This window comes from Borostomias antarcticus, assembly GCF_949987555.1.
Source record: "Borostomias antarcticus genome assembly, chromosome: 4".
NCBI lineage: Eukaryota > Metazoa > Chordata > Actinopteri > Stomiiformes > Stomiidae > Borostomias > Borostomias antarcticus.
Window position 1 is genome coordinate 22,303,283 of NC_140237.1, and position 27,262 is coordinate 22,330,544.

General features: G+C 49.1%; 1 protein-coding gene across 1 annotated transcript in view; it reads left to right on the forward strand.

Moving 5' to 3' along the window:
• The window catches only part of syt7b (synaptotagmin VIIb), a gene marked incomplete at both ends in the record, with an annotated part of 91,032 nt that overhangs the window by 38,060 nt on the left and 25,710 nt on the right, over window positions 1-27,262 (forward strand). Inside the window, 4 exons of the mRNA XM_084436745.1 lie at window positions 10,213-10,292; window positions 12,884-13,018; window positions 20,192-20,536; window positions 26,659-26,781. Of these exons, the coding sequence (XP_084292871.1) occupies window positions 10,213-10,292; window positions 12,884-13,018; window positions 20,192-20,536; window positions 26,659-26,781 (683 nt within the window). The remainder of the gene's footprint in view (window positions 1-10,212; window positions 10,293-12,883; window positions 13,019-20,191; window positions 20,537-26,658; window positions 26,782-27,262) is intronic.

Sequence of the window (27,262 nt, forward strand, 5' to 3'; positions counted from 1 at the left end):
ATGTGTTCCTTTCCCCCAGCCATTAAAAGAGAGCAGTTGGACAGCAGGTAATTAGCAGTGATTAATAATTAGCTATGCATCGTTTCTCCCCTTTTGGCTATCAGTGGTGAAGCAAGAGAAACAGTTCACCGACCGTAGACTTGCATGACAAAATAGTCTCTTTGATTAAACTCATCTTAATGTGAGGCCCTCTCAACAGTCGACGTAATGAAGTATGTCATATTTTATAGAGAAAATAATGATTTTTCCCTCTTGGTCTCTTGTTACTCCACCCCTTCACTGGACATGAATCAAAGGCTAGCTTGTTAAACGACCCATCAACATGATAGCAAAAGAACTATATTTGGGCCCCTGCAATGTATTTTTAAAAATGCGGACCTAAATAAAGAATTCAAATGTGTGTGTGTGTGTGTGTGTGTGTGTGTGTGTGTGTGTGTGTGTGTGTGTGTGTGTGTGTGTGTGTGTGTGTGTGTGTGTGTGTGCGCGACCGTAATGATGAACATGACTAGCTGTTCCATCAGGTTATGTAAACATGGCTCTGTTTGCCCTGAGCTGTATGGGTGTGTGTGCCTGTGTGTGCATGTGTGTGTATGTGTGTGTTTGTGTGTGTGTGTGCGTGCGTGTGTGTTTGTGTGTGTGTTTGTGTGTGTGTGGCCTGTGTGCCAGCACCCAGCCCCATGCTAATGATTCATATGGAAATCAGCCCATCAGTCTGAGCTGGTGACTGCTGCCTGAGCAACACTGTCTCTGCTCACACCTTTGATCTACACTAGAAACACTCTCTCCCTCCAGCCTCCTTCTGTTGTCTCTATCTCTCTCTCCCCCACCCTCTCTTTCTCCTCCTCCCTTCCTCTCTCTTTCTCTCCCCCTCTCCCCCCCCTCTATCTCTCCCTCTCTCTCTCCCCTCTCTCTCTCCCTCTCTCTACCCCCCCCCCTCTTTCTCTCTCGCTCTCTCAATTTCAATTCAATTCAATGGGCTTTATTGGCACAAAAATCAAATATTTATATTACCAAAGTTGCATAGGCATTTACAAAAATAATTCATATACATAAACACATCCTAATACACAAATATCTACACAGGTAATTACACCTGTTTGCACCTACACATTAAATCATTCACATAAATCTATATACAGTATATATACTTCCTATATATATATATATATATATATATATTAAATATAAATAAATTCTAAAGGAATATACATACAATCCATTACAATATAGCTATACAATTTAACAAAATATGTGTATAAAATATAGCAATAAAAGCAATAAACTAACTATTTAGGTTTGGTATTAGTTGTTATCATGCTGTGACATTTTTTGTACTAATTTAGCAGCAATTAATGCACATTTTGGCATTTCAAATATGTAAGGCATTTTTTTCAACATCAGATTTGGTCCTAAATTCTTCATATATTTTTGTGATTTGGGGGAAAGAGCTCTGTCTAATGTTTTGGTACTGTTTCCATGCTGTGAAGAAGTGAAGTGAAGTTTCTACTTCCTGTAATGCATAACTTGAGTTTACCTTTCTTCTCTGGGACAACAGTGGTATCTGAGACAAGTTTGCCTATGGATTGTGTTCACTAAGTCTGTAAATAGTCTGTTTTCCGTAGTTTTTTTTATTTTTATCACGTATGATGGTAAGGTAATTTGCCAGTGTATAATTTAGATTTAAAGCCAAATAGCATTATATTTAGTTTTGTGTTTGTGTCATATCTTTGGAATGGATGATTTATTTTTCTTTTGTTGTTGTTTGTTTTGGATTCCTGGGGCCTCATTTATCATTGAGGTACGCCTTCTTTTACACGGTCTTTTTCGCGAGTTCAGGCGTACGCCATTTGCCCCCCCCACATTGCGATTTATCAAGCCGTAAGGGCGAAAATTTAGTCGCCTTTCTCCGCGCTTTTGTAGGACACCTCTCCAGTTGGCGTACCGATTTACACGGTGTTCTACGCCCTCTTTGAACACAGGGGGAACTGGCGACGCAGGTGGTGCGTCGGTGAATTACTATGTTTGACGGAGAGAATAAGAGCGACAGTTCATGAACGCACAATCATGTAGGCTACTAGGCCAATTCAGCACAAACATATATCGCAATGCAAGATTAGACGTGTCCTCTAACCGGCTCATTCATGGTTCGATATGGATTTGTTCCCCAAACTTAACCTATGCGCACACCTAATGCAGGCACTCCATCAAACGGCAATAATTGACCAATTAGATTGTCATTAATATGTGATCATGTGGACCTGTTTGCTCTTTGGTAAGCATATAAATGACAGTCCTCCTGTGCGTAATGCGAGCCTAAATGAATCCGGCGCTACTCGATAGAACTCCAAAGAGGTGACGGCGATGGCGACTGCACCCACACAAGGGCACCATCATTGAATGAATACGTCTATGTGAATCGCAAAAATGTGCACACTATAAATACCCAAATCATATGTGACGCCGACATGCTCATCACAAGTGTAGTGGCACGGTGGCCTGGCTCCACGCATGACTCATTCATCCTGGCGCACAGCAGGGTAGGGGCGAGACTGGAGGCAGGCGCTGCGCGTGACGGCTGGCTTGTTGGTGTATGCATAGCCAAGATACATATTCTTTGTCTTATTTACTTTCATCTTTATTAGCATTTTCCATCCATACAACGACAATACAATAAAACATAAAAACTTACAATAACAGCTTATGGGTACTTCCATCCATGCAGCTTTTTTTTCTTACTCAAATATGACAATTGTAATATTAGTGGTATCATCACACTTCCTTCTATAATCCATCCATTTTTCCCATCTCCCTTCAAACCTTCCTTCCTGCATCCTCAATGCATAAATAAATCTCATAAATCTCCTCCACAACACCCACCACTGCTCCTTGGTTGGGGGTTCCACCTTATACCAAGCCCTCATTATTGTCTTTTTACTAGCAACCAATAGTACTTTCACTAGGTATCTGTCCCCTCCTTGTACATCATTCTGTTATGTTTGCCAAGATGTATATTCAAAGCTGATAAGAATGAGAACCAGTCAAGACCCCACCACAAAATGAGGACCCAAGCCCTCAGCCCCCTCCCCGTCATGAGGTTTACCAGCGGGGCCAAAGGGCCCACACTGAGGTCATGCGCCAGCTATGAAGACACAAACAAGTAAGGTTCACATTTCTACCATTTTATTGTCTGTTGGTGGGTGACTGTGTGAGGTGTGTGAGTGCGTTTGTGAGTGAATGTGTGAGGTCCGTGAGTGTGGTAGTGAGTGACTGTGTGAGGTCCGTGACAGCATGTGTGAGGGAATGAAGTGCAGTGAGGATGTCCTGTTGGCTCTGGTGGTGTAGTGTGGTGACCTCCACCAACTGCTGAACAACTGCCCCACAACTGCCCCAATCCCTTCTGCCATTTCCCTCTGGGCCTCTAGGGTCATGAGCCTCCAGCACAGCGTCTGATAGGAAGCCCAGCCCTCAGGGACCCTTGAGGCAGGGACGCTGGCAGCCGGAGGTGGAGGCGTGGGCGGTGGAGACGGAGGCGCTGGAGATGGCACTGGAGGTGGAGGCCGGTGCGCTGGAGGTGGAGGCTGCAACCGGCGGGGGCACGACCGTCAGGTCAAGGACCACTGCAGACTCCCCCTCCTCTGAGTCCCACCCCACGTCAGAGTCTGGAGAAACAATTTCAGTCATTTTCTTTGAGTTTGTCTGTTAACTTGATTATGCATTAAACATTTTATTGTGTAGCCATATTCAATTGATATGTTTTTCTGTTGGCAGCCAAATAAATGCTTAAGTGTGATTTACCGGGTGATTTAGATGAGAGTCTTAATAATGTGGTCTAACATTATGAAGTGGTCATCTGTGTTATCGTTCCCTGTTTTTGGTCCTGAATCGATCATAGCCTACCACAGAATGTGTGGAATGTTTGCTTTCCTCACTGCCACATAATACAGCAATTCCGTGTAGCCTACGCCACATACAGGATGCACGAAATACAGTACTAGACTACCTAAACTGTAGGAGCGATCAGACAAATGTAGGCTCGTACAAATAGCTTACCTTCCGAAGATGATTTTCTTTCCTCGCGTGGACCTCACCAACAAGCACATGCACCTCCGTCTCCGAAAACTTTCTCTTCTTTCCGCGTTTTTCCATAAACGTAATTGTCTTGCCTTTGCTCCACGCTATATTATGTCGGTTCCTTCCGGGGTATCCCCGTTGTGGCTGTCATAGTTTTGACCATATATGGTTAGATTTGGGCGTGGAGAGGGCGGAACACGGGGCGCGTGCGCGTACACTCTATTCTCCGCCGGTCTCGGATTTCTCGTGCAGAAAAGGGCATACGACATTTTTGATAGATCCGAAAAGCGTGTAAATATTCTCGTCGTACGCTACATTGTGCATTTTCCGCGTTTTCGTCGTACGCCCTCTTTTACACCAGAATTTACACGCTCTTTGATAAATGAGGCCCCTGGTGTGGCTGCTGTGTCAAGGCTCTGTGGGGTTTGATGAGCAGAGTCTCAGGACTAGCTGGACGAGAGCATTCTTATCAGGCCTCATCTCTTGGCATTGTAGGGCTTTGTGGTGGAAGGTATTTTCATCATGTATTCATCATTATATTTTAATTAATAGTGGATATACTCCTAATTCAGCTCTGCAGGCATTGTTTGGGGTTTTGCGTTGGACTCTTAGTATGTTTTTACAGAATTATTCTTGCAGAGTTTCAGTTGGATGTCTGTCTCACTTGGCAGATTCTTGATTGGTGGGTGGACCCCAGACTTCACAGCCATAGAGCGTGATGGGTTCTATAACAGATTCAACTATAGAAATGGTGCACAGAGAGCACAGACCTCTGCCCCCGAATGTGTTTCATGGCTCTGTGCACTGAAAAATTGAATGGGTTCTAAATTGGCTCATGCTACATCCCTCCACTGAGTTTCATGAAAAGCGGTCTGTTAGTTTTTGCGTAATCCTAGTCCAAAAAATGAATTGAGGTGAATGGCTGGCCCGGCTGTTTTTGGGCAGCACGTGGACCCGCCCCGTGATTCGGATCCACTCCGAAATGAAAAGGCTTCTACATTGGACCATGCTACACTCTTCCACCAAATTTCGTGAAAATCGGTCCAGTAGTTTTTGTGTAATCCTGCTAACAGACAAACAAGCAAACTGAAAAACAAACTAGAAATGGTGCTCAGAAAGCACAGACCTCCACCCACGGATGCTCTATGCGTGTGCATATACATGCAAGCAGGAAATGTTTGGTATTGCTGCAATTGTTAGGTTGAAAGATTTATGCAAGTCAAAACCCCTTGTCTCTGTGATCTTCCCGCGTCGAGATGGCCGTTTCAACACCCTCCATTGTCAGTGGAGTTCCCCAGCTTATTTTTATCCTGGAAAAATAAGCGGTCCTAAACCCAAGTCCAAAAAATGACTGGAGATGAATGGGCAGCTGTTTTTGGGCGGCTCCGTGGCGCCCCCCTTGGGTCGCAGCCAGTGGGGGACAGTGCAAAGCACTCAGGGCTCTCCCCCATAACCAACCTAGTCTCACTTGGCAGACTTCAGAATTCGACATTTTTCCATTGCCTCCAAACGTCATTTCTAGATGGCATCATACAAAAAACTAAAGGCATAGGCCTACACTTTAACGCTGTGTTCACTTCACATTATAAAAATCAAACAGGTTATTTACGAGTTTGAGCCATTTAGTATCTTATTGGATACTATAGTTAATAGCATAACAATTTGGAAATAAGAATAACGCCATAATCATAGAATGAACTTAAACTTCTATGTTTACAGGGTCCCCCCAAAAAGTAGACACTTCAAATCTTAACCCAAGCAAGAGTAGACACTTCACTAATTTGAAAGTTTACAATCTGCACTTTCATAATCTGTAAAAAGAGGACCAAATTGTGGCTGTCACAAATAATATTATTCTCTTGTTCAAAGAAAAGTAGCTGGCTAAAAGTTTGACTAATAAATCATCAGTTTGATGCTTTTTAATCTTTACGAGCAATTTTCCCATGTAATCGCGAATCGTTTTGCCCGTTCAAAAACGTAGCCATGGACATCTGCGCTAGTGTAATGACTGAGGTGAATGGGTGGCTGGGTGGTGCAGTTTTCATTTGTGGATCCTGATGGGTTAATAGGTTCTAAGGTGGCCCATGGTACACCCCTCTGAGTTTCATAAAAAGCGGTTTGGTAGTTTTTGCGTAGTATCCAAAAAATGAAGGTGAATTGCCAGTCCAGCTGTGTTTGGGTGGCCCGTGGACCTGACCAGTGATTCAGATCTGCTCCAAAGTTTAAAGTCGCACTGAAACGGACGTTTGAGATCATCTAACTTCCGTAGTTTGAAGTATTTCCAACGCAAACAAGCTATGAGGGTGGGACATGTGTTTAGAGGAATTTGATTGGAACATTGACAAGTGGACGGGTTTTAAGAACTTTAGACAGATTCGATAGAAGGATAGCATTGATTGACGGGTGGATGTTGTGAGATTATTGGCCTAAAATCTAAGGTACCTGTTGTCGTCACTGCACGTGACCTACCGTTTTCCAGGAAGTAAGAAATTATATACTTTGATATAAGATTACAACAAAAGTAGAATTTTGTAAATTTTTTGGCATACAGTACATCGTTGAATAGGTGAACACTATGACTAATTATGTGAACCGAAATGGGACAGAATGCTTTTTTCATTTCAGTGGGACTTTAATGGGTTGTAAGTTGGCCCATGCTACACCCCTCCACCGAGTTTCATGAAAAACAGTCAGGTACTTTTTGTGTTATGTGCTGTCGCTGGGGTGGAGGTAATCATTTTAAGCCAGAATGGGATGTCAATTATATTTCTTTTGATGGTTCAAAAAGCCCTAGCACAATCACCACAAACCCTCTTACAAGCACAATCACTCTCTCTCTCTCCCTCTCCCTCCCTCTCTCTCTCTTCTTCTCTCTCTCTCTCAACTGGTCATAAGTGAACAAGCATGCATAACCACAGCTGACAGATGATGAGGTAGTTTCTTAACTTTGCCAGATTCAGACTCATCCAATAGCTTTTCCTCTTGACCAAATGCTGTCTCGCCAAGAATAGCAAACGACCCTCACCCCATCCTGTATTAGGTTCATATGTCACCCCATATAAACATATACAGTACATCCTCCCACATCTCCTATTCAGTCCCTCCTAACCTCTCTCTCTCTCTCTCTCTCTCTCTCTCTGTCTCTGTGTCTGCTCCCCATGCCTTTTCTGCTTTTGTCTTTTTCTCTGCCTCTTTATCTCGGTGTCCTTGTCAGTGTCTCTCTCTCTCTCTCTCTCTCTCTCTCTCTCTCTCTCTCTCTTCATTCCTTCACCGTTACCCCTGCAGCCCCTTGCCTGTCTGCATCTTATCTTCCGTTCTTCTTCCGCCTTCCATCTCTCCATCCTTCTGTTCCCTCTCCCTCTCTCACCGCAGTGGGAACACCTCCACACTCTTGTGAAGCGTTGCCTCTGAACTTGTAAACAGACGATCGTCTGATGAAAAACAACAGTCAACAGGCTGTGTGGATTATGGACAATAACCAATTTAAGAGAGAGAGTTCATGTCGTAACTGCTGAGCATGTATTTACGGACAAAAGAAGAGCGTTTGTCCTGTGGATTTGTGTGGCCCATACGAGCGTACAGGCCTCACAGCTGAGAGCTGTGTTGGGAGAAGTCAGGACATGGGACGCCAGCGTCTTCACAGCCGTTGATGTAGACGCCCGGGGAGGGAAAGATGAAGACATCAGAAAACATGTCTCATCAGGAACAGAAGGAGGGGAGGGAGGGAGGGAGGGAGGGAGGGAGGAGGGAGGGAGGGAGGGAGGTGAAGAAGAGGGGGATGGATGCGAGGGGAGAGAGGATGTATGAGGGAGGGTTGGACGGAAGAAAAGGCAGAGAGGAAAAGATGGGGAAGGAGGGACAGGAGGGCGGGGAAAGGCGGACGAGGCGAGGAGAGAGGGAGGCGAGGAGAGAGGGATGCAGGGAGAGAGGGAGGTGGGGAGAGAGGGAGGCAAGGAGAGAGGGAGGCGGGGAGAGAGGGAGGCGGGAAGAGAGGGAGGCGAGGAGAGAGGGAGGCAGGGAGAGAGGGAGGCGAGGAGAGGGAGGCAGGGAGAGAGGGAGGCGGGGAGAGTGGGAGGCGGGGAGAGAGGGAGGCGAGGAGAGAGGGAGGCAGGGAGAGAGGGAGGCGGGGAGAGAGGGAGGCAGGGAGAGAGGGAGGCGGGGAGAGAGGGAGGCGGGGAGAGAGGAAGGCGAAGAGAGAGGGAGGCGAGGAGAGAGGGAGGTGGGGAGAGAGGGAGGGAGGGTCGTCGGTGGGCGTCGCACGTCCCCATGGGTGACGGCGGGCGAGGACAGCGTGCTGAGGAGGGAGATCAGCCGCAACGCCACGTCTCTCCCGTGCTACCCCTCCTCCTCGCCTCCTCTACCTCTTCCTCTCCTGCTCTCCTCCTCTGCCTCTTTTCCTCCGATGTCCTCTCTCCGTCTCACTTGACGTGCCGATTCCCATCGCTCCACTCTCTCATCCTGTCTCTCTCTCTCTCTCTCCTCCCACTCTCCTTTTCCTCGCCTTTCTCTCTGTTTCTCTCTTTCTCCCACTGCTAGCTCTGTTGTTCCTTCTCTCTCTCTCTCTCTCTCTCTCTCTCTCTCTCTCTCTCTCTCTCTTTCTCTCTCTCTCTCTCTCTCTCTCTCTCTCTCTCTCTAGGCTCCTGAAGATTTTATGATAGTTCTGAATGATAGATGAGCTGCACTTGATAGCATATTCTTGACTGTAGAAACCTAACCAACTTCCAGTCCTTAAAACACTGTGTGGGGAAGGAGTGTGTGTGTGTGTGTGTGTTTGAGTTTGTGTGTGTGCGCATGTGCCATGCCCTCGTGTGTGAGGCCATGCCCAAAGCTTTTGTGTTCTGTTGATAAAACGGACCATCTGGTCTGTGACAGACATAGAGTTATTTGTGTTATCTGTGCCTTCCAGCCTTATGGGTTAGTATATACACTAGGCCAGTAAGGGAAGATGTCCAGACGGCTTATGGAATCCATTTTGATAAGTGTATCATTTGCTCTCTGTGCTTTGGAGCTAATTACATAAGGGCAATATTTTTTACTTGTGTTAGATAAACATATAATCTCCTAGAACCGAACAGACAGTTCATGTTGTCAAGATGTACCGTTGGATATCGAGTTGGTTCCTGTATACTGTACCATAATACTCACTCTGAATATTGCTTTGAAATGACGTATACAAGCTCTTACAGTAAGCTGAACGGTGACATCAAAAGGCTCGATATGAAACACAAACAGGTTTTTTCGGGCCTGATATCCCGGTCAGCTCCAGGGAGCGGCAGACAGACCCCTCTCACTGCTCTCCCACTCTTTTATAGGCAGTGTTTAAAACAGAATCCCATTAGCTTGTTATCTCTCTCTCTCTCTCTCTCTCTCTCTCTCTCAGTCAGTACATTTGTCTTTCACAATGGCTTACATGGCATGTGTTTGATGACAGCCGGACAGACAGACAGACAGACAGACAGACAGACAGACAGACAGACAGGTTGGACTGTCCTGTTTAATCCTTGCACCCTGTCTATTGTCTATTCATCAGCGTTATGCACCAACTGACCACATAAACAAAAACATGCGTCCACACACACACACACACACACACACACACACACACACACAGTGTTCCCTCTTTATGGTAATCAGGCGTGTGTGTGTGTGTGTGTGTCATAGTGTACATCCAGACGACCAGCGGTATGCCCTGGCTCGCGTCCAAACTGTTGCTCTTTTGTCTCTCCATTCAGAACCATTCATCATATTTTACAACCCGCTTGGCACCTGATGGCATTCTGAAAGGCTACGTAATGGATCCTGCTCCTGTTAAGTGTTTCGAGATGTAAACAGCAGTCCAGACACCCCCGCCGCACACAGACGCGGGCGGCGCTGGACCAGAGAGGAATTATTCCACTCACTCTGCCTCTCTGCCCCCTTTTCCCTCCGTCCTGTTCTCTTTCTCTCTCTCTCTCCCTCTCTCTGTATCTCTCCCTCCTCCCATGCACCCCCTGCCCCCCCCCCCCCCCCATCATCCCCCTCTCGTCTCTCACCTCCTCCATCTCTCCTCCTCCTCCGTCTCCCCCCTCTCTCCCCCTCTCTCCTCCTCCGTCTCCCCCCTCTCTCCCTCTCTCTCCTCCTCCGTCTCCCCTCTCTCTCCAGGGGAAGAGGAACAAGCCCAGTGTCGAGGCAGCCGGTACTCCAGACTCTGTGCGTGGCCGAGGGGAAAACAAAGCCATCAAGTAGGTGTTGGGTGTGTAGGGGGAAGGGGGGGGGGTGGATGGAGAAACAGATCTGGGACTAGCCTGGTTACTTCAAGGTAAAATAAAGAGAGGATGAAGTTTTACGTGTTTTTTTTTTACAGGGCAGTCTGAACATCCAGAGCTCGAAGTCCCAGTCCTCCACCCCCCCCCTCCCCACACACACACACACGCACAAAAAATACAGATTGAAGTATTTCCAAGATTCCACCCCAAGACTGATTGGCCACCTCATCGCCAATCAGTCTTGGGGTCTGAAAGAAGAAAGGAGAGGAAGATAATAGGTTGGGGGGCGGGGTGGGGGCGGGAGGAGGGGGGGGGTGAATGGTTCTAACTCTACTTCAGAACTGCCACATCATTAGGGCTTTGAGTAACAACGACCCAGTTTCAGGGACTCTCCTCCCTGTCGCTGCTCTGTCTCGCCTCCAGCCGCCGTGGCCTACTTGTGTTTGCGTCCTGCTACGGCTCCCCAGGCTCGTCTGAGATGTACCCCCCCCACCCGTCCTGGCGTCGTCCCCCGTTCCCCGTCTCTCTCTCTCTCTCTCTCTCTCTCTCTCCACGTCTCTCCTGTTTACAGAGCAGCAGCAGAACCGGGCACCCGGCACGGATACGGCCTCTTTAACACCCACTTGAGAACACAATCAGGGAGTCTTAATGGGGCCGGTCTGTGTCTGAGCTAATGAATGTGTTTGCAGGGAAGATGGGGGCTGGCGGGAGATGGGGGGGTAGACAGACAGACAGACAGACAGACAGACAGACAGACAGACAGACAGACAGACGACAGACAGACAGACAGAGACAGACAGACAGACAGACAGACAGACAGACAAACAGATAGACAGACAGACAGACAGACAGACAGACAGACAGACAGACAGACAGACAGACAGACAGACAGACAGATAGATAGATAGATAGATAGACAGATAGATAGATAGATAGATAGATAGATAGATAGATAGATAGATAGATAGATAGATAGATAGATAGATAGATAGATAGATAGATAGATAGATAGATAGATAGATAGATCATAAGAGATAACTGGAGAGGGGGCACAGTGCTCCAGGGGATTGCTTGAACACAGCTAAGGGTAGTCAGACCAGAGAATGTGAGTCAAAGACCCGGTTTTGTTGCTCAAGGGCCAGAACAAGACAAGTGAGATAAGTATCCCCTGGGAGGGGAAGGAACTGATCTAGAGGGAGAGAAGAGAAAATCACTTGTGGTGTTTAGAGTCTTCAGCATGCCTCCACACTCTCAGTTCTTCCAGGGGAGCCAAGAAGCACAAACGATAGCATACCCAATTTGGCAGCTTTGAAGATAAAGAAATAGCCATGATTGGAGAAGGTTCAACGCAAATGTAGTCTTATATTGTCGTCGCACACTATTGATGTTAACTGAGTCGTCAGCATACATTTTTGGCTTAATTTAGGCTTGACCTATTAACTAAATAACATCTGTATTATTGCAACCCCCCCCCCCCCCCCCCCCAACGGAGTAACCAACACACCTCATATCCTGGGAAGCCAGTAGGCAGCTAGCAGTTATCTGCAGTGTGACAGGATCACTATGATAGCGACTTATGTGTTTGACCATGGATGACGTTATGGCAGTGTGAGTTTGATAGCACAGCATTACAGTATGGCTTTGTACTGTATGATAGCTATGTGATGTATGGTCGATGTGACATTGTGTGTGTGTGTGTGTGTGTGTGTGTGTGTGTGTGTGTGTGTGTGTGTGTGTGTGCGTGTGCGTGTGTGTGCATCTGTGTGTGTGTGTGTGTGTGTGTCCTCTTCCTCATGGCTGCAGCTCAACTGCCCAGGGCCCCGACGCTGTTAATGATGTTAATGATGATGATGCAACTAACCCTCCGCTCCTCTTTCTCTCCCCCTCCGTCTCTCCAGTCCCCCTCGCTCTCTCTCTTTCCACATTTTTATTACTCCCTTCCCTCTCTCTTATCTTCCCCCTGACCCTCCTCCCTCTCTCTGTGTTTTTATCAACCCAATCCGACGAGTTTGCCTCTAGCCAACCTTCCCTGTTCCACAACGGTTCTTCTGTATGACTGGGTATCGTCTTCTCTGTTCTGAACATCTCATCTGCTTTTTCTAATCCCTTAAGCAGCAGATGCTACGATCTTGGATGGACAATGCATGTCCTGCCTGCCCTATCAGCCTTTTACAGCAAACACATTTTTGACATTTTTGTTGTCCATAAAACAACTGCCGACATTTTGTTCCCTGCAGCTTTAGTCGATAATTACTTCTCTCTTCCTTTCTCTCTCTCTCTCTCTCTGAAACAGTATTATCAGCTTCAAGTTCATGTTGTTCCTTTAAAATTCTACAACCCCCCCCCCCCTTTTCCAATATTTAATTTATATGTTTTTATATGAAAATTATACCTCAAGCCTTATACCTCAAGCGTTTGCCTTTGCTTGTCTTTTTTATTTTATTTTATCCAAGGCTCTCTTCTGTCTCTCAAAAAATAGTTGTGCTGCTCTGATTCCTCCCCCCTTGCTCCACTGTGATTGTCTGTGTGCTGCTCTGACTCTACCTGTGCTCTCTCCCTGGCTGCAGTGATCTAGACAGAGACTTTTGGAATAACAATGACAGCAGCAACGTACAACAGAGGTGGAGCTCCTACCCGCCCAAGGAGTTCCTCCTAAACATGTCCCCCTATGCCCCCTACGGAGACCCCCGCCTCACGCCCAAGTGAGTCTCGGTCGCGGCTGGTAAGGGACCCCCCCTCTCTGGGCAGGGCTGTAATGATGGCAGGGGGTGGCGGGTGGGTGCTAAACACCTCCCCCTCCAAACATTCCCCCCCAAAAAGCCCCTGCAGATTAGGAGTGACGCACACAGGAATGCCGAACTGATACATTCTGGAACTTACTTATTCTGTACACATTCTAGAGCAAGTACCACATTACACACGTCACGCCTCTCAGGACACGACACGGCGTCCGTGCTGTTTTCTTGGCGTTTCTCTCGTTCGCGCACGGAAAACAACGACTGCTAATTTGCCAAAACAGTAGCTCTGTACCCAGTCCTTCTACAGCTCTCCTGAAAGGTCAGCTGTAGCCGCCAGAGGTGCAACAAAGTGGCATTCAGTACCATATGTCCTACACAAGCTTTTTATCAGCTCTTTGACACAATGACAATTGACAATTTATTCATGTCTACATAGAGAAAATTACATACAGGGACAAAAATACGAAAGGTGCAGTATATATACAATCGCAATTCATGGACCAGTGGCATAACTTTCTTTTTCACACATCTTTCAACACATACACACTCGCACACATAACAGCACACACACACACACACACACACACACGTCTTACATGAGTGGCGTGTGTCCCGGGAGGTCTGTGGTGATTGGCAGCAGTAATTCCTCTTTGGTGTAGTCGGTAGAGCCGGGGGGCTAGTCAGCTGGTTAGTATGCACGGTGGGCCTCGCAGGAGGAACTGATAGAGATGTAAAGGTACAGTGGCTGCTGTTACAGTGGTCTTCCACTCTTAAAACCTGCAGTATGCGCTTGACGAAGACCTCTTCGTTGATGTTGTAAGATGTGCAAATGACGCGCCTCAACGAATAGTCCCGCACTCTTGCGATTTAACACCGGGGTTCTAAAGACCTGATTGAGGTTTTTAATCTTATCTGGGATGGGGAGAGGAGAGGCACTCTTTTCTTTACTGGATAGATGGAATATAAATGAGGAGGAGACACAGATAGATACAGGTGTCTAACCTTCCAGGGCTTAAGCTGCCCGCTCTCCATAAACATACCATTAATTATACCAACCCTACGCCTCCACCATACCCTTTAGGGCTCATGCATATTATATCTGTTGCATTCCAGCAGTATACAGTGTCCATATATAATAAATGGACAGACACGTTTGATTGACAACGTTATATAATGCAGCTCTAGGACACATTGCAGATTCATATACATTCGCATACAGGCAAGGTCATAATAACACTGCATAAAGCTCTGCAGTTATTAGGAGCCCCCCCTGTTCCCTACAGCCCTGCCAGCGTCACTAATCCCTGACCTCTAACCTCCTTTCACCTCCACCCATGGGGCATTACCATGGAGACGGACAACCCTCAGACACTTCTGAGTATAACCCCCCCACCACCCTCATTCTCCCCCTCATCATCAACCTTGACCCTGTGACCCCTAACTGTCCCCTCGTCTTTCTTGGAGGGTTGACCGTCCCCGCCCCGCCCCCCCACCAGGCTTTTCGCTTTTCATTGTTGGTGTTGTTGTTGTTGTTGTTGTCGTTGTTGTTTTCCTATGGACACTTTTTTTTGAGTTGTTTATTCTTGGCCGCTCACCCTCTCCTCTCTCGTCACCCTCTCTGTGCCTGTTGCTGGTTGTGTGTCTCCACCTCCACCGCCTCCGACCACCTACAGGCCAGTTGGCGCTCTAAGGCTGTCTGTCTTGTGCAGCTCTCCTTCTGCTGAGCTTCTCGAAAAACCCAACTCTCTAATTATCTAGAGCGCTAAAGTAGCAGGCTTGAAATGTGTCAATTACTTCTGATCGGGAGCTGCTTATTCCAACAGGGAAGATCATTATTTTAGCTTCTACCCTATTCTTAGAATCAGAAGAGACGGGAGAGAAGGGTCGACTCATCTCAAAGGCCGCCTGCAGAGCTGTCTATAGACCAGGATCTAGGTCTATAGACCAGGATCTACCTGTCTATAGACCAGAACTAGCTGCTGGCCTGTGGGCTGGCATGCAGTCCAGCTCTGCTCACTGTTATGTGAGGAGATCCTGAGTGATGGTTGGTTCCTCAGGGATCCTCAGTGACAACACCGCGGTGTTAACCCCTGAGCCCAAGTCCCTTTAGGTGTTGAAACTTTACCGTACATCCCTACCTCTACTCCCTATGTGTCACTGTGTGGATGTGTTGTCTGGAAGGCTATCTGATCCGAACAGTGACTGTGTTCTGTGACTGTCTCCCTGTCCCTGTGCAGGCTGTGACTATGCAGTGAACCTGTGGTGACTCTATACAGTGACTTTGTTGTGTTGCTGTCTGGTGTGGTCTGGTCTGGTCTGGTCTGGTCTGGTCTGGTCCAGCCTGGCATGGTCTGGCCTAGTCTTGTCTGGTCTGGTACAGCCTAGTCTAGTCTAGTCTAGTCTAGTCTAGTCTAGTCTAGTCTAGTCTTGTCTGATCTGGTCTGGTCTGGTCTGGTCTGGTCTGGTACAGCCTAGTCTAGTCTAGTCTAGTCTAGTCTAGTCTAGTCTAGTCTAGTCTAGTCTAGTCTAGTCTGATCTGGTCTGGTCTGGTCTGGTCTGGTCTGGTCTGGTCTAGTCTGGTCTGGTCTGGTCTAGTCTAGTCTAGTCTAGTCTGGTCTGGTCTGGTCTGGTCTGGTCTGGTCTGGTCTGGTCTGTTTGGCATGTCAGTCCAGACCAGCTGTATTGGTCTGGGTTCAGTTGTAGGATGGGAAATGTTTTTTTTTCTTCCTCCCAGCAGATCGACAGTAGCCAATAAATGTTAATGCCTGACACTGTTTTGGCTCTGTGGCACTTACACACACCATAGCTAGACCAGTGATGCCTTCTTCATTTGAAGTCATTGTCCCTGTCTGTAAATGAAGCCATTAGCGAGCCATAAAGAGAACACTGCTTCTCATGGAGTTTTAAGATGCCACAAACTGCATTAATAAGATAATAGCAGCCCTCTCAGCATGAAAGCAAACATCATGGCCCCTTTGTAAACATTTCCATCCATCCATGTATATTTAATGCAGTGCTCAGCTACACTGTACTGTAGAATAATTTCTTCACAGTTGACAGGTACTGCCTCTAAACCCAGTCTGCACAGTCCTAGACACACGCACGCACACACACACACACACACACACACACACACACACACACACACACACACACACACACACGCAGACACCTGCTCTCTGTCACCCAGCTGGCTGACTCCATCACCCCACTCTTTGCCAACCCAGCCCCACAACAGCCCACTGTGCCAGACCAGTCACCAGACCCTCTGGCTCTGCAGTGTGTTGGATACCTGTCGCTGGATTGAAAACCTTCTCTCCCATGTGATTCAGCTCGGTTCGGCCTCCCTGGTAACAACTTTGCTCTGCTGTCCTGTCTCGCCTTCTGTCCGTTTCTGTCTGTCTGTCTTTCTGTCCCTTCTTCTTCTGTCTGTCTCTCCATCTCTCTCCATCTCTCCTCTGTCCATGTCCTGTGTTTCTCCCCCCGAACCCCCCGTCCCCCATCCCCATCCCCCGTCCCCCCTCTCAGTGGGGCGGTGGAGAGGGGCGGGGCTGGTCCGGGGGCTGGGGGCGGGGCCGGGGGAGGGGGCGGTCCCAGTCGCAGTGACAGCGTGCGGAGCATGGTGGCGGGCAGCAGTAAGGCGGGCCGCTGGCAGACGCTCCAGAGCCACTTGCACGCCGGAGGCCTCAGACACAGCAAGTGAGTGTCGTGACTGGGCGTCGGCCCACGAGCATGAGGGCACGCACGGATGGGGGGAGGGGGGGGTCAAACAGAGGGGCATGGTCTGGTGGTTTGGATGTCTGGGGGAATGGTAACACTTGCCTTTCATGCGGTCAGGGATAGCCAGGGATAATGCCGTGTGTCTCGCTATACAAAAAGACAAAAGATTTGGGGGTTTGGCAAACAGAAGGTTACCAAATGTGATAATATAGGACTGTGCAGAGCAATAGAGAGAAAGAGAGAGAGAAGGGATGGATGATGAGATTGGTGGAAAGAAGGTAGAGATGATCAGAGGAGGGGTAGAAGGAAGGAAGGAAGGAAGGAAGGAAGGAAGGAAGGAAGGAAGGAAGGAAGGAAGGAAGGAAGGAAGGAAGGAAGGAAGGAAGGAAGGAAGGAAGGAAGGAAGCAAGGAAGGAAGGAAGGAAGGAAGGAAGGAAGGAAGGAAGGAAGGAAGGAAGGAAGGAAGGAAGGAAGGAAGGAAGGAGGAAGAACATCTGTGTGCATACTCTCGGGTGCACGGATACCCGTTGCCATGGATAAGGCGCTGTTGGCTAAAGACAATATCCTGGACTGCAGCCTGCCTGTGCTGGGTCTCTATCTACCATCTCTGGCATGTCACTGGCTCAGTTCATCCACCTGGAGCCTTTCTACAATCGCCCACCCTGTTAGGAATGTCTTCACTGTTTGAGGACGCCTGAAAACAGATCACATCTCATTTCCCCCTCTTTGCTGTCTCTGTAAACTCTTTTTTTTTTAACACTTCAGCAGCCATTTTCAATCGCTTCGTTCTCGATCATCACCCCTCCCTCCCTATCCTCCTCCATTCCCATTTCTACTCTGTAATGGCTTTCTATTTTTGGGCAGCCATGTGTGTCTATGTTTACAGCATGAGATCCGTCTCTCTCTCTCTCTCTCTCTCTCTCTCTCTCTCTCCCTCTCTCTCTCCTTCCTCTCTCTCTCTCCCTCTCTCTAGTCTCTCTCTCTGTCTCCCTCTCTTTCCCCCTCTCTATTTATGTCTCTCTCTCTCTCTCTCTCTCTCTCTCTCTCTCTCCCTCTCCCTCTCCCTCTCTCTCAGTCCTGGATTTAGAGTGGATCTTAATTGATTTTCAGGCTAACGAAGATGTGAAAATACCTACCTAAGTCACTGGTGTTGAACACAGACAGATAGTCTTTGCACACGGACCACAAAGAACCCTTTCCCAACTCTTTTTGCATAGTGAAGCACTATAGAGACCCTGAGCCAACTTTATGACGCTGGGCAGACGGAAGATATTTATACCTTATCTGACCCACTGGCCCCGAGCCATCATAAACCGTAGTTCCACTCAGATTTATAGAGTCATCATTTTGTCAGGTATGGCAGAAATGCTAGTTGGCAGGCCGCCGTACATATACAGTCGCTTTCATTTTTCCTTTTTTTTTTTAGCACACATCGGCCTCTGTGGCAGTAGCCGCATCATCAGTCGTGAAGAACACAAGGCTATTTCCTCTCCCGTCTCCCGTCTACTCTTTATAACTTCCTGTTCTCCCTCCTCCATTCCCGCTCGCGTACTGTCCATCCCAGCTTCACTCACGTCCTCGTCGGCGCCACAAAGGCTCCGGCGGCGACGCCGAACGCAGCGTCCGGTCTTGTGGCGGTTTCCGGCAGAAACGTCACCGCAGGGTTGAGGTTGACAGAGGCAGGGGGGCAGGATGCAGCCACGGAGCTGGAAACACACCAACCTGAAGCGCAGTCGAGGCACATCTGAGGGCACCGTCGCCGTAGATCTCTAGAGGGGGGGGGGGCGAAAAGACCCGCTGAAAACATTCGCACGTGGCACAGTAACGGCTACGCTCATTTCATTTCTGCGTTAGTGACCGCCGGCACATACCGTAACAGCATGATGAGGCCCTCTCACTGAACCATACTCAGAACGACCACAGTCCATTCTTACTGAACAAGCTGTACTGTGCTGTATGTTAGCGTTGTGTGTGTGTGTGTCGGTGGAGGGAGGATGGGGAGGGGTGGGGGGGGGGGGGGGGGCAGCTGTGTAAATTATGACTGGTGTTAATTTGACCCACCACTGGCCTCCACTGGGGACGTCTCCAGTTAGCTCTCCAGTTAGACCAGAGGGACACGCTGAGGAGCACACACACACACGCACACACACATACCTGTACATGCACACACACACTCACAGACATACCTGTACATGCACACACACACACACACACACACACACACACACACACACACACACACACACACAGCAGCATTACGGCAGAGACAGAGTTGTTTAGAGGGAGTTTCCACTGATCAGGGTGGACAGAGATGGAGGGAGGCTGGAATGGGTAGCGCTGCTAAACGAGTGTAACAGTAGACAGCTGATTACGGGGGGGGGGGTTACGGGCGGCTGTTTGGGGGTAGATTGATGGGGGGGATTTAACGGAAGGGGTAAGGGAAGATGAATGGGTGAGACTTGAGGAGAGAGAAAGAGAAGGGCAGAGGAAAGATAGATGAGAGGGAAAAGGGATGGTAAGGAGGGGTCAAGGTAAATTAGGAAGAAGGAGATAAATATATAGGGGGTGAGAACAGTGGAAGGATGGAGGGGTACAGGGGAGGAGGGGAAGAGTGGCTTTTGGGGACTGCCGCTTTCGCTGGAGCTGAACCCAGTGAGGAGGACGCCGGTGGACTGTCTGAACACCAGGATCAGTGTCGGAACACTGGATCATATTCAAAATGGCCGTTTTTACACTTAATATCGAAATGTTTGGAACAAGCAACCTTGTGTGGCCGCCCCGTGAGATGCTAGCACACAGCACAGTACAGCACTCCCAACACCAACTGCTATACAACCGCTGTGGGGCCGTTTGCTAACCGCTGGCTGTGTCTGACTCTCTCTTCTGTTGCCCTGTGTCTCTCTTCCTCTGTCTCCTCCCGCTGTCTCTCCGTGTTCGACGTGATCCTCTCTCATTCACCCCCCCTCTTCTGGTGCTTGTATCGTCTTGTATTCCTTCAATATTCCGCCCTCATCCTCCTCTCCCTGCTCCCGGTCTCCCTGTCTGTCTTCTGACTTCAAATGGCCTTATCTGCGTCCACCCTCTGTTTATCTATCCTCCTCTGTCATCCTCCCCTCATCCCTTCTCTATCTTCTCTCTCTCTCTCTCTCTCTCTCTCTCTCTCTTGGTCTACTCTGGACCCTCCACCCCCCATCTCTCCTTCCCACTCCTCATCTCTTCTGTCAATCATCCCCGATTCCTCCATTCTTCCCTCCTTCTCTCTCTCTCTCCCTCTCTCTCTCTCTCTCTCTCACTCTCTCTCCCTCTCTCTCTCTCCCTCTCTCTCCCTCCATCTCGTCGCTATAACCCCTGTGTACCCCCTGGTCTAACCCCCCTCGCCCTCCCCTCCTGTGTGTGTGTGTGTGTGTGTGTGGTCAGTTTCGGAGACCCCTCCTTGTCCTCTGCCTCCACCCTGGAGCACATCCCTTCCTCGGCCGCCCGCCCCCGCCCCCTGGTCCGCCAGCAGAGTCTCCAGCAGCCCCTCACCCACCGCCCCCCCCCCGGGCCCGACGACCCGCCCGCCACCTCCCAGAGCCTGGGCCAGCTCCACACTGGCCCGGCCGGCGGAGGAGGGGGTCACCGGGGGGGCCCGCGGGGGGTCCGGGGGAGTCCGGCGGCGGCCTCGCGGTACCGGGGGGCGGGCCGGTCCCGGTCCAACCCGGGGAGCTGGGATCACGTGATGGGCCAGATACGGAACAGAGGCCTGGATGTCAGGTCCTTCCTGTGAGTACGGGGGGCGGGGGGGGGGTGCATGCCACTGTAAGGGGCGACTACTGTGGTGTGATGTGATGTTCTGTCCTGACCCCCGCGCCGCTGTGTGATTGGGTTTCTACAGTAGCACCTCTGCGTCTCAATGTCCGTCTGTCCTCAGTAGCACACTCCCTCTGTCCCTAGCCCCTCTCGGGACTGTAAGGGACGGCCATTGGTCGAGCTAACACACTCGATATCTACAGTCCCTTGTCCCTCCGTAGACCAGCTGTCCTAAAAAGGATCTCCCGCTGTTCTAACAAGTGGCGGTTCTCAAGTGTTGCAGAGAAATTTCAAAGACGCTCACTCAGCAGGGTTCCACCATAACTGGCGCCGGGTTCTGAACACTCGGAATTGCTAATAAACATGATGAATGTATCTTATTTGACTTCTGGCAAACTGTCTTGCCTAAAAAATGGTCGGTCTTCTTCCACGGTGGCGCTAGAGATTGCGGTGATTGCAGGGCGCGCCACCAATAACAAACGCGGAAGAAGACCGACAGTTTACCGGAAGTCTAATAAGGTACATTAAACATGTTTGTTAGCAATTCCAAGCGTTCAGAACCCGGCGGCAGTTATGGTGGAACCCTGCCGAGTGAATGAGCGTCTTTGAAATTTCCCTGAGACACTTGAGAACCGCCACTTGTTAGCAGCGAGAGATCCTTTTTAGGATAGCTGGTCTACGGAGGGACAAGGGACTGTATATACGGAGAGCGGCAGCTCGTCCAACGGCCGTCCCTAACAGTCCCGAGAAGGGTTCCGTCTGTCCCCTGTCCTCCTGTAAGATCCCCTCCTTACATGTTCACTCTCGGCTAAACATGACCATGAAATGGTCGGCTCTCGTTAATATTACATTAACATAATGTGGAATTTTGTGCACGGTTCTCCCTCTCTGACCTTGACGTGTTTGTGTTTCGCATGATGTGTCATCTCTGTTATCTCCGCGTAGGTCACAGTTGCCCGTCTACTGGGCAGGACACTGGCTATTTGAGTATGCTGCACAACGCATGAGAGAGTGTGGTCTGCTTATCTGATGCTGTTAGAGCTGCCAGCGTGTGTATGCGCACGTCCGTGTGTGTGTGTGTGTGTGTGTGTGTGTGTGTGTGTATCTGTACTGTTAGTGCTCCAGCTCTGAATGCATGCATGCGCGTGTGTGTGTGTGTGTGTATGTGTGTGTGTGTGCGCGCGTGTGTGCATCCATGTGAATGCACATCACAGTCATGACCCGTGGGCATCATGGTAGGTGCAGGGGTTAACCTGTGGCAGATAGAGACGGTTGGAAGCTTGACCCCTCAGCAAACTGACCTCCTGTCCACCGCGTCATTACTCCCACGACGGACTGGCGCCACCTGAGAGGGGGGGCTGGGGGGGGGGGTAGAGAGAGACATGCAGAGTCAGAGTCAGGGAGGCGGAGGAGAGAGAGAGAGAGAGAGAGAGAGAGAGAGAGAGAGAGAGGGAGGGTACAGCAAGGGCAAAGAAGAAGTCTCAAGACAGGGAGACACAAAAGCCGTTGTCCAGGTGGAGAGAGAGAGAGAGACAGGTGTCAACTCCTGGTGAGAAGAATTTAACAGCGCCGACGGATGTATGAAACATTCTCGACCCAGATATATTTGAACTGGAGCTAAGGGGAACCTATAACCAATTTTAGGATTCTCATTCTTGCTGAGCCCCGTCTGTAAAACGTGACTCAGCGGCAGCGGCAGGAACAACAAACGACTAAGCGACTAAGCTGTGAAACAACGTGTGACTACAGATCCCAGACTGCCTCTGTAATCTTTCATCCTCAGCGCACAACATCGGGACTTCTCATCCTCAGCCCTGCAGACAGCAGGCCGTTCCCGTTAACACACCAGACGGCTGATTGGATCTACAGTAAATGGAGATTTACTGTAGATTTACTGGAGACTGCCCCGCACATCTGGTGGAACAGATTCTCACATACACATAGTAGCCTATTGTGGGTAAGAGAAAGGCTGTGTGTGTGTGTGTGTGTGTGTATGTGTGTGTGGTATGTTTGGTGAAGCAGGGGACAGTATATACAGTAGATATAAGAACACGGAGAACAAACTCTCTCTCTCTCTCTCACTCTCTGTCTCTCTCTCTCTCTCTCACTCTCTGTCTCTCTCTCTCTTTCTCTCTCTCTCTCTCAGCAGTAATGGATGTCTGATGATGCCCTCTACAGGACAGCCACCAGACAAGTGCTCCCTCCTCCCCTGTCCTCTCCTCCTCCTCTCATGTCCTCTCCTCCTCTCTTGTCCTCTCCTCATCCTCCTCTCCTCCTCTCCTGTCTTCCCCTCCTCCTCCTCTCCTGTCCTCCCCTCCTCCTCACCTCCTCCTCTTCTGTCCTCACCTCCTCCTCCTCTCCTCCTCTCCTCCTCCCTATCCACTTTAGGTCTCCCTGGGCCATTAGCATGGCTCCTGCACAGTGACCTCCCCCTCAGTGAATCACCCCTCAATAAAGGCTGACCAGACACACAAATACACACACACAAACACACGCACACACACACAAATAACACACAACACACACACATGCAGGGACTGAGAGACTGGTCCGTCAGAAAACAGACCAGTCGCGGGGGATGGGGGGAGGGGGGTTGGTAATTGTCCAGGCAGAGGGCTGGTGGGGGGAGATAATGTGTCATGGTGGGGGGGGGGGGGGGGGGATCTGTCCAGGGGGTGTCTTCAGTGTCAGTCTACTGCAACTGTTGGCTGTCGAGCTTGCGGGAAAAGAAGCTGTTGTGGAAATCTTTCCTTCGCGGTCCTGATTCTCAGCCATCTTCCGTTTCTCCGCGAGACGGTGCGAACAGGTGTTATTTATTTATTTTATTGAGTTTATTTGTACAGGGGCAATGCACACCAATCAACACTACTGTAAATGTGCCAGTTTTTAGCCGTGTAGCTAGTTTCCAACTGCAGCTGGGTAGCTGGGGTTGTTGGTGTATTTTGTGATGGAGATGGACTACCTGATTTGTGATGGCGATGCCTCCAGTCAGGATACTCTCAACGATAATGCGGTACAAGTTCACAAGTGTTTGTGTGCTCATGCCCCATCTCCTCAGGCACCTCAGAAAGTAGAGGCATTGCTGTGCTTTCTTTAGGATGGCCTCTCTGTGTTGTGTGTCCAGGTCAGGTCATCAGAGATCTGCATCCCTAGGAATTTAAAGTGGCTCACGCTCTCCAATTCCTCTCCATTGATGATGATGGGGGCGGAGGGTTGGCTTTGTCCTCCACACAATCATCTCCTTTGTCTTGTTAGTGTTCAGGGTCAGATTGTTGTCTGGACAGCATTCCGATTCAGATGAATCTTTGGGGGAGATCAGGCTATCAGAGTGGTGTCGTCTGCAAACGTGATGATTGGATTGCTGCTGTGCTTGGCTGAGCAGTCGTGGGTGTACAGTGAGAACAGCCTGGGGCTCAGACAGCAGCCTTGCAGGACACCCGTGCTGATGTTCAGTGTGGATGAGGTGTTGCTGCCTATTCTCACCATCTGTGGTCTGTCTGTGAGGGAATCCAAGGACCAGTTGCATAAGGAGCTGCTCAGGCCTACATCTCTCAGCTTCGGGACCAGGTTGATGGGGCGTACAGTATTGAAGGCACTGAACCGGACGCGGAAGTGCGCGATATGCCCCCTTGGTGGTGAGGTAGTAGTGATCTAGTGATTTGGTCTTCCTGGTTGCACAGGACACATGTTGAAAGTACTTTGGTAGCACTTCTTCGAGGTTGCAGTGGTTGAAGTCTCCAGCTACGATGGACATAGCCTCTGGGTAGAGCTACGTGCTCCAGGTCTTTAGAGCATGAGCTAGACAAAGTCCATACATCCCTATTCCAGTCATGGAATAGCAAGCCAGCCCTTTTTCATCTTCATTTACCGTAGCGTGGAGTCAGCGATTTCACCATCTTCCAGTTCCCGATGTTGACTTACTTACTTAGCTGGCTGTGCTATGCTAGCTAACTCTGCTAACGTTAGCTACGGAGACCAGGCCGCTTCCAAAATTCCAGAAAAGGCTCAAAAAAAGTTAGGCTAACTTACTAAAATGTCAACTAACTAGACTAACTGAGCTAAGTTGAGCTAGACTACGAAGCTGGGGGACTAGAAAATAAGGAGCTAAGATAAATTTGTTGGGAGCTTGCAATACAAGCTGAGAGAAAGAGGAGATGGTAAAAAGAACAGCCCATAGGTGACCGCCGGGGATCGACCTCAGTGTCCGCTCAGTTAGCGCGCAGTGTGGTCTTCAGACCTCGTCCGACTTCACGCCAAATCAACGGTCAATATAATGTTGCGGAGCGGTAGTAATGGCTGTTGGAAGTACCTGCTGCCTTGTCTTACACTCTGCTACACACTCTGAGGTGATCAATGAGGCTCATGTTGGGTTTGTTAATGTTTCCCTGGCGATTCCCCTGTCTCTCCAGCCCCACCTCCTACTGACACCGATAGTGATCTGCCAATAGTCCTCCCTCGTAAATCTGGAGGAGATAGAGGGGGGGGGGGGGGTTGGGGGGAGGGGTGACTGGAGCGAAGGACAAGGAAAGAGAGAGAGGAGATAGGGTGAAAGGAGAGGGGAGGAGAGAGAAAGAGAGATGAGAGAGAGAAAGAGAGATGAGAGAGAGAGAGATAAGAGAGAGAAAGAGAGATGAGAGAGAGAAAGAGAGATAAGAGAGAGCGAGTGAAAAGAGAATGAAAGGGGAGGGGAGGAGAGAGAAAGAGATGAGAGAGAGATGAGAGAGACAAAGAGAGATGAGAGAGAGAAAGAGAGATAAGAGAGAGCAAGTGAAAAGAGGGTGAAAGGGAAGGGGAGGAGAGAAAGAGAGAACAAAGAAAGAGAGAGAGGGAATGATGAATAAGGAAGATGCAGTGATAAAGGCAAAGGGATGAAGGGGGAATATTGGGGCCAGGGATGTGGCAGAGGAAAAACGTTGATACGGAGAGGAGAAACACAAACAAGATCAATGATAATCCATTCTTTGCATGACGATGAATGGCTTTCTTTGCTGAACGCCCCGGTGATGCATTTGCAGAAGGACTTTTACATAAGGAGCAAAATGTCTTTTCCCTCTAACAATGTTTAGCCTGGGCTGAAAGTTGATAGCTAACTACTCCTGAGGTTTCCTCCCAAATAGAGGTCTGACAACTGCTTTTAGGGTCAGGGAGAAGCCAAGCAAGCAGGAAGAGGATAGACAGATGATGATGAGAGTGAACAGAGAGAGAAAGGATGTTTGGTTCGCAAGGGTCAGCAGTGTGTGGGTGTGTGTGGTGTGTGTGTGTGTGTGGGGGGTTGTATGTGTGTGTGTGTGTGTGTGTCTCTGTGTGTGTGTGTGTGTGTGTGTGTGTGTGTGAGTGTGTGTGTGTGTGTCTCTCTCTCTGTGTGTGTGTGTGTGTGTGTGTGTGTGTATGTGTGTGTGTGTGTGTGTGTGTGTGTGTGTGTATATATATATAATGTGTGAGCCGATTAGGAGGCTGATGGAAGGAGTTAGACAGAACAAGGTCCCAGAATAAAGTGACTCACTTTAAGGGGGCCACACCCAGTGTGTGAGTGTGTGTGAGTGTGTGTGTGTGTGTGCGTGTGTGTGTGTGTATGTGTGTGTGTGTGTGTGTGTGCACGTGTGTGTGTGTGTGTGTGTGTGTGTGCGTGCGTGCGTGCCTGCGTTCGTGCCTGCATGCGTGCGTGCGTGTGTGCATGTGTGCGTGTGCTTATGATATGCAAGAGCAATGGCGTTTGATTGCTTGCTTGTTAGGGGCACAATTTGCATGGCCTCTAGACGTCACGGTGCAGCGTACTTCAGTAATACTGTTTCTAAATGACCCCAGACCTGCTTGGGTGGAGGATTACAATTGTGTCTCTGCCTCTCTGACTCGCTCTCTCAATTTCTCCTGTGTTTCTACTCTGTTCTGCTTGTTATGTCCCTAATTTTCTCTGCTTCCCTCTTTCACTTTTCGCTTCTACTACTTGAGTGTGTTTGTGTGTGTGTGTGTTTGTGTGTGTGTGTGTGTGTGTGTGTGTGTTTGTGTGTGCGTGCATGTACGTGTGTGTGCATGTACGTGGGTGTATGTGTGTGTGTGTGTGTATGTGTGTGTGTGTGTGTGTGTGTGTGTGGCAGCGAGGGGAAGATGGTGGTACTGTCTCTAGCGATCGGTCTGGCAGAGCAGGACGACTTCGCCAACCTTCCGGACCTCCAAGAAGCTCCGGCGTCTCAGGAGAGCCAGACGCCCACGGACAAGAGGTACCCGAGCCAGGATGAACACATGACTGGATGAACGAATGAATGTCGCTGTACCATGATGCAATTACAATGTGAAATCATCTCATCACAGCATCAAAACAAAGAAAATAACCGAGAAACCTGACTGAATTGCTTTGGAGGATCCACTCCTCTCTGTTGGTGACAAAGTGGCCTTTCTTTGCTTGATTGAGCCTCAGAGCTGCACTACAGCTTGCAGGGCGTGTCCACAGCTGTCCAGTGAAAGTTGAGATCAAAGGTCTCATTTATAAAGCATTGCGTATACTTCATACTAACAGTGTACGCGACCACAAAACCTGAAAATGACGCGCACCCAAAAGTCTACCTGGAAATGTGTCCACATTGATCAGCCTTGTATCCCTCCCTCTACACGCCCATAATTATCTATAAATGGTCAGGGAACCGGCTCATTCACTCATTCATAAGTGATGACTGCATTGCGACAATGACAATGATGCCCATT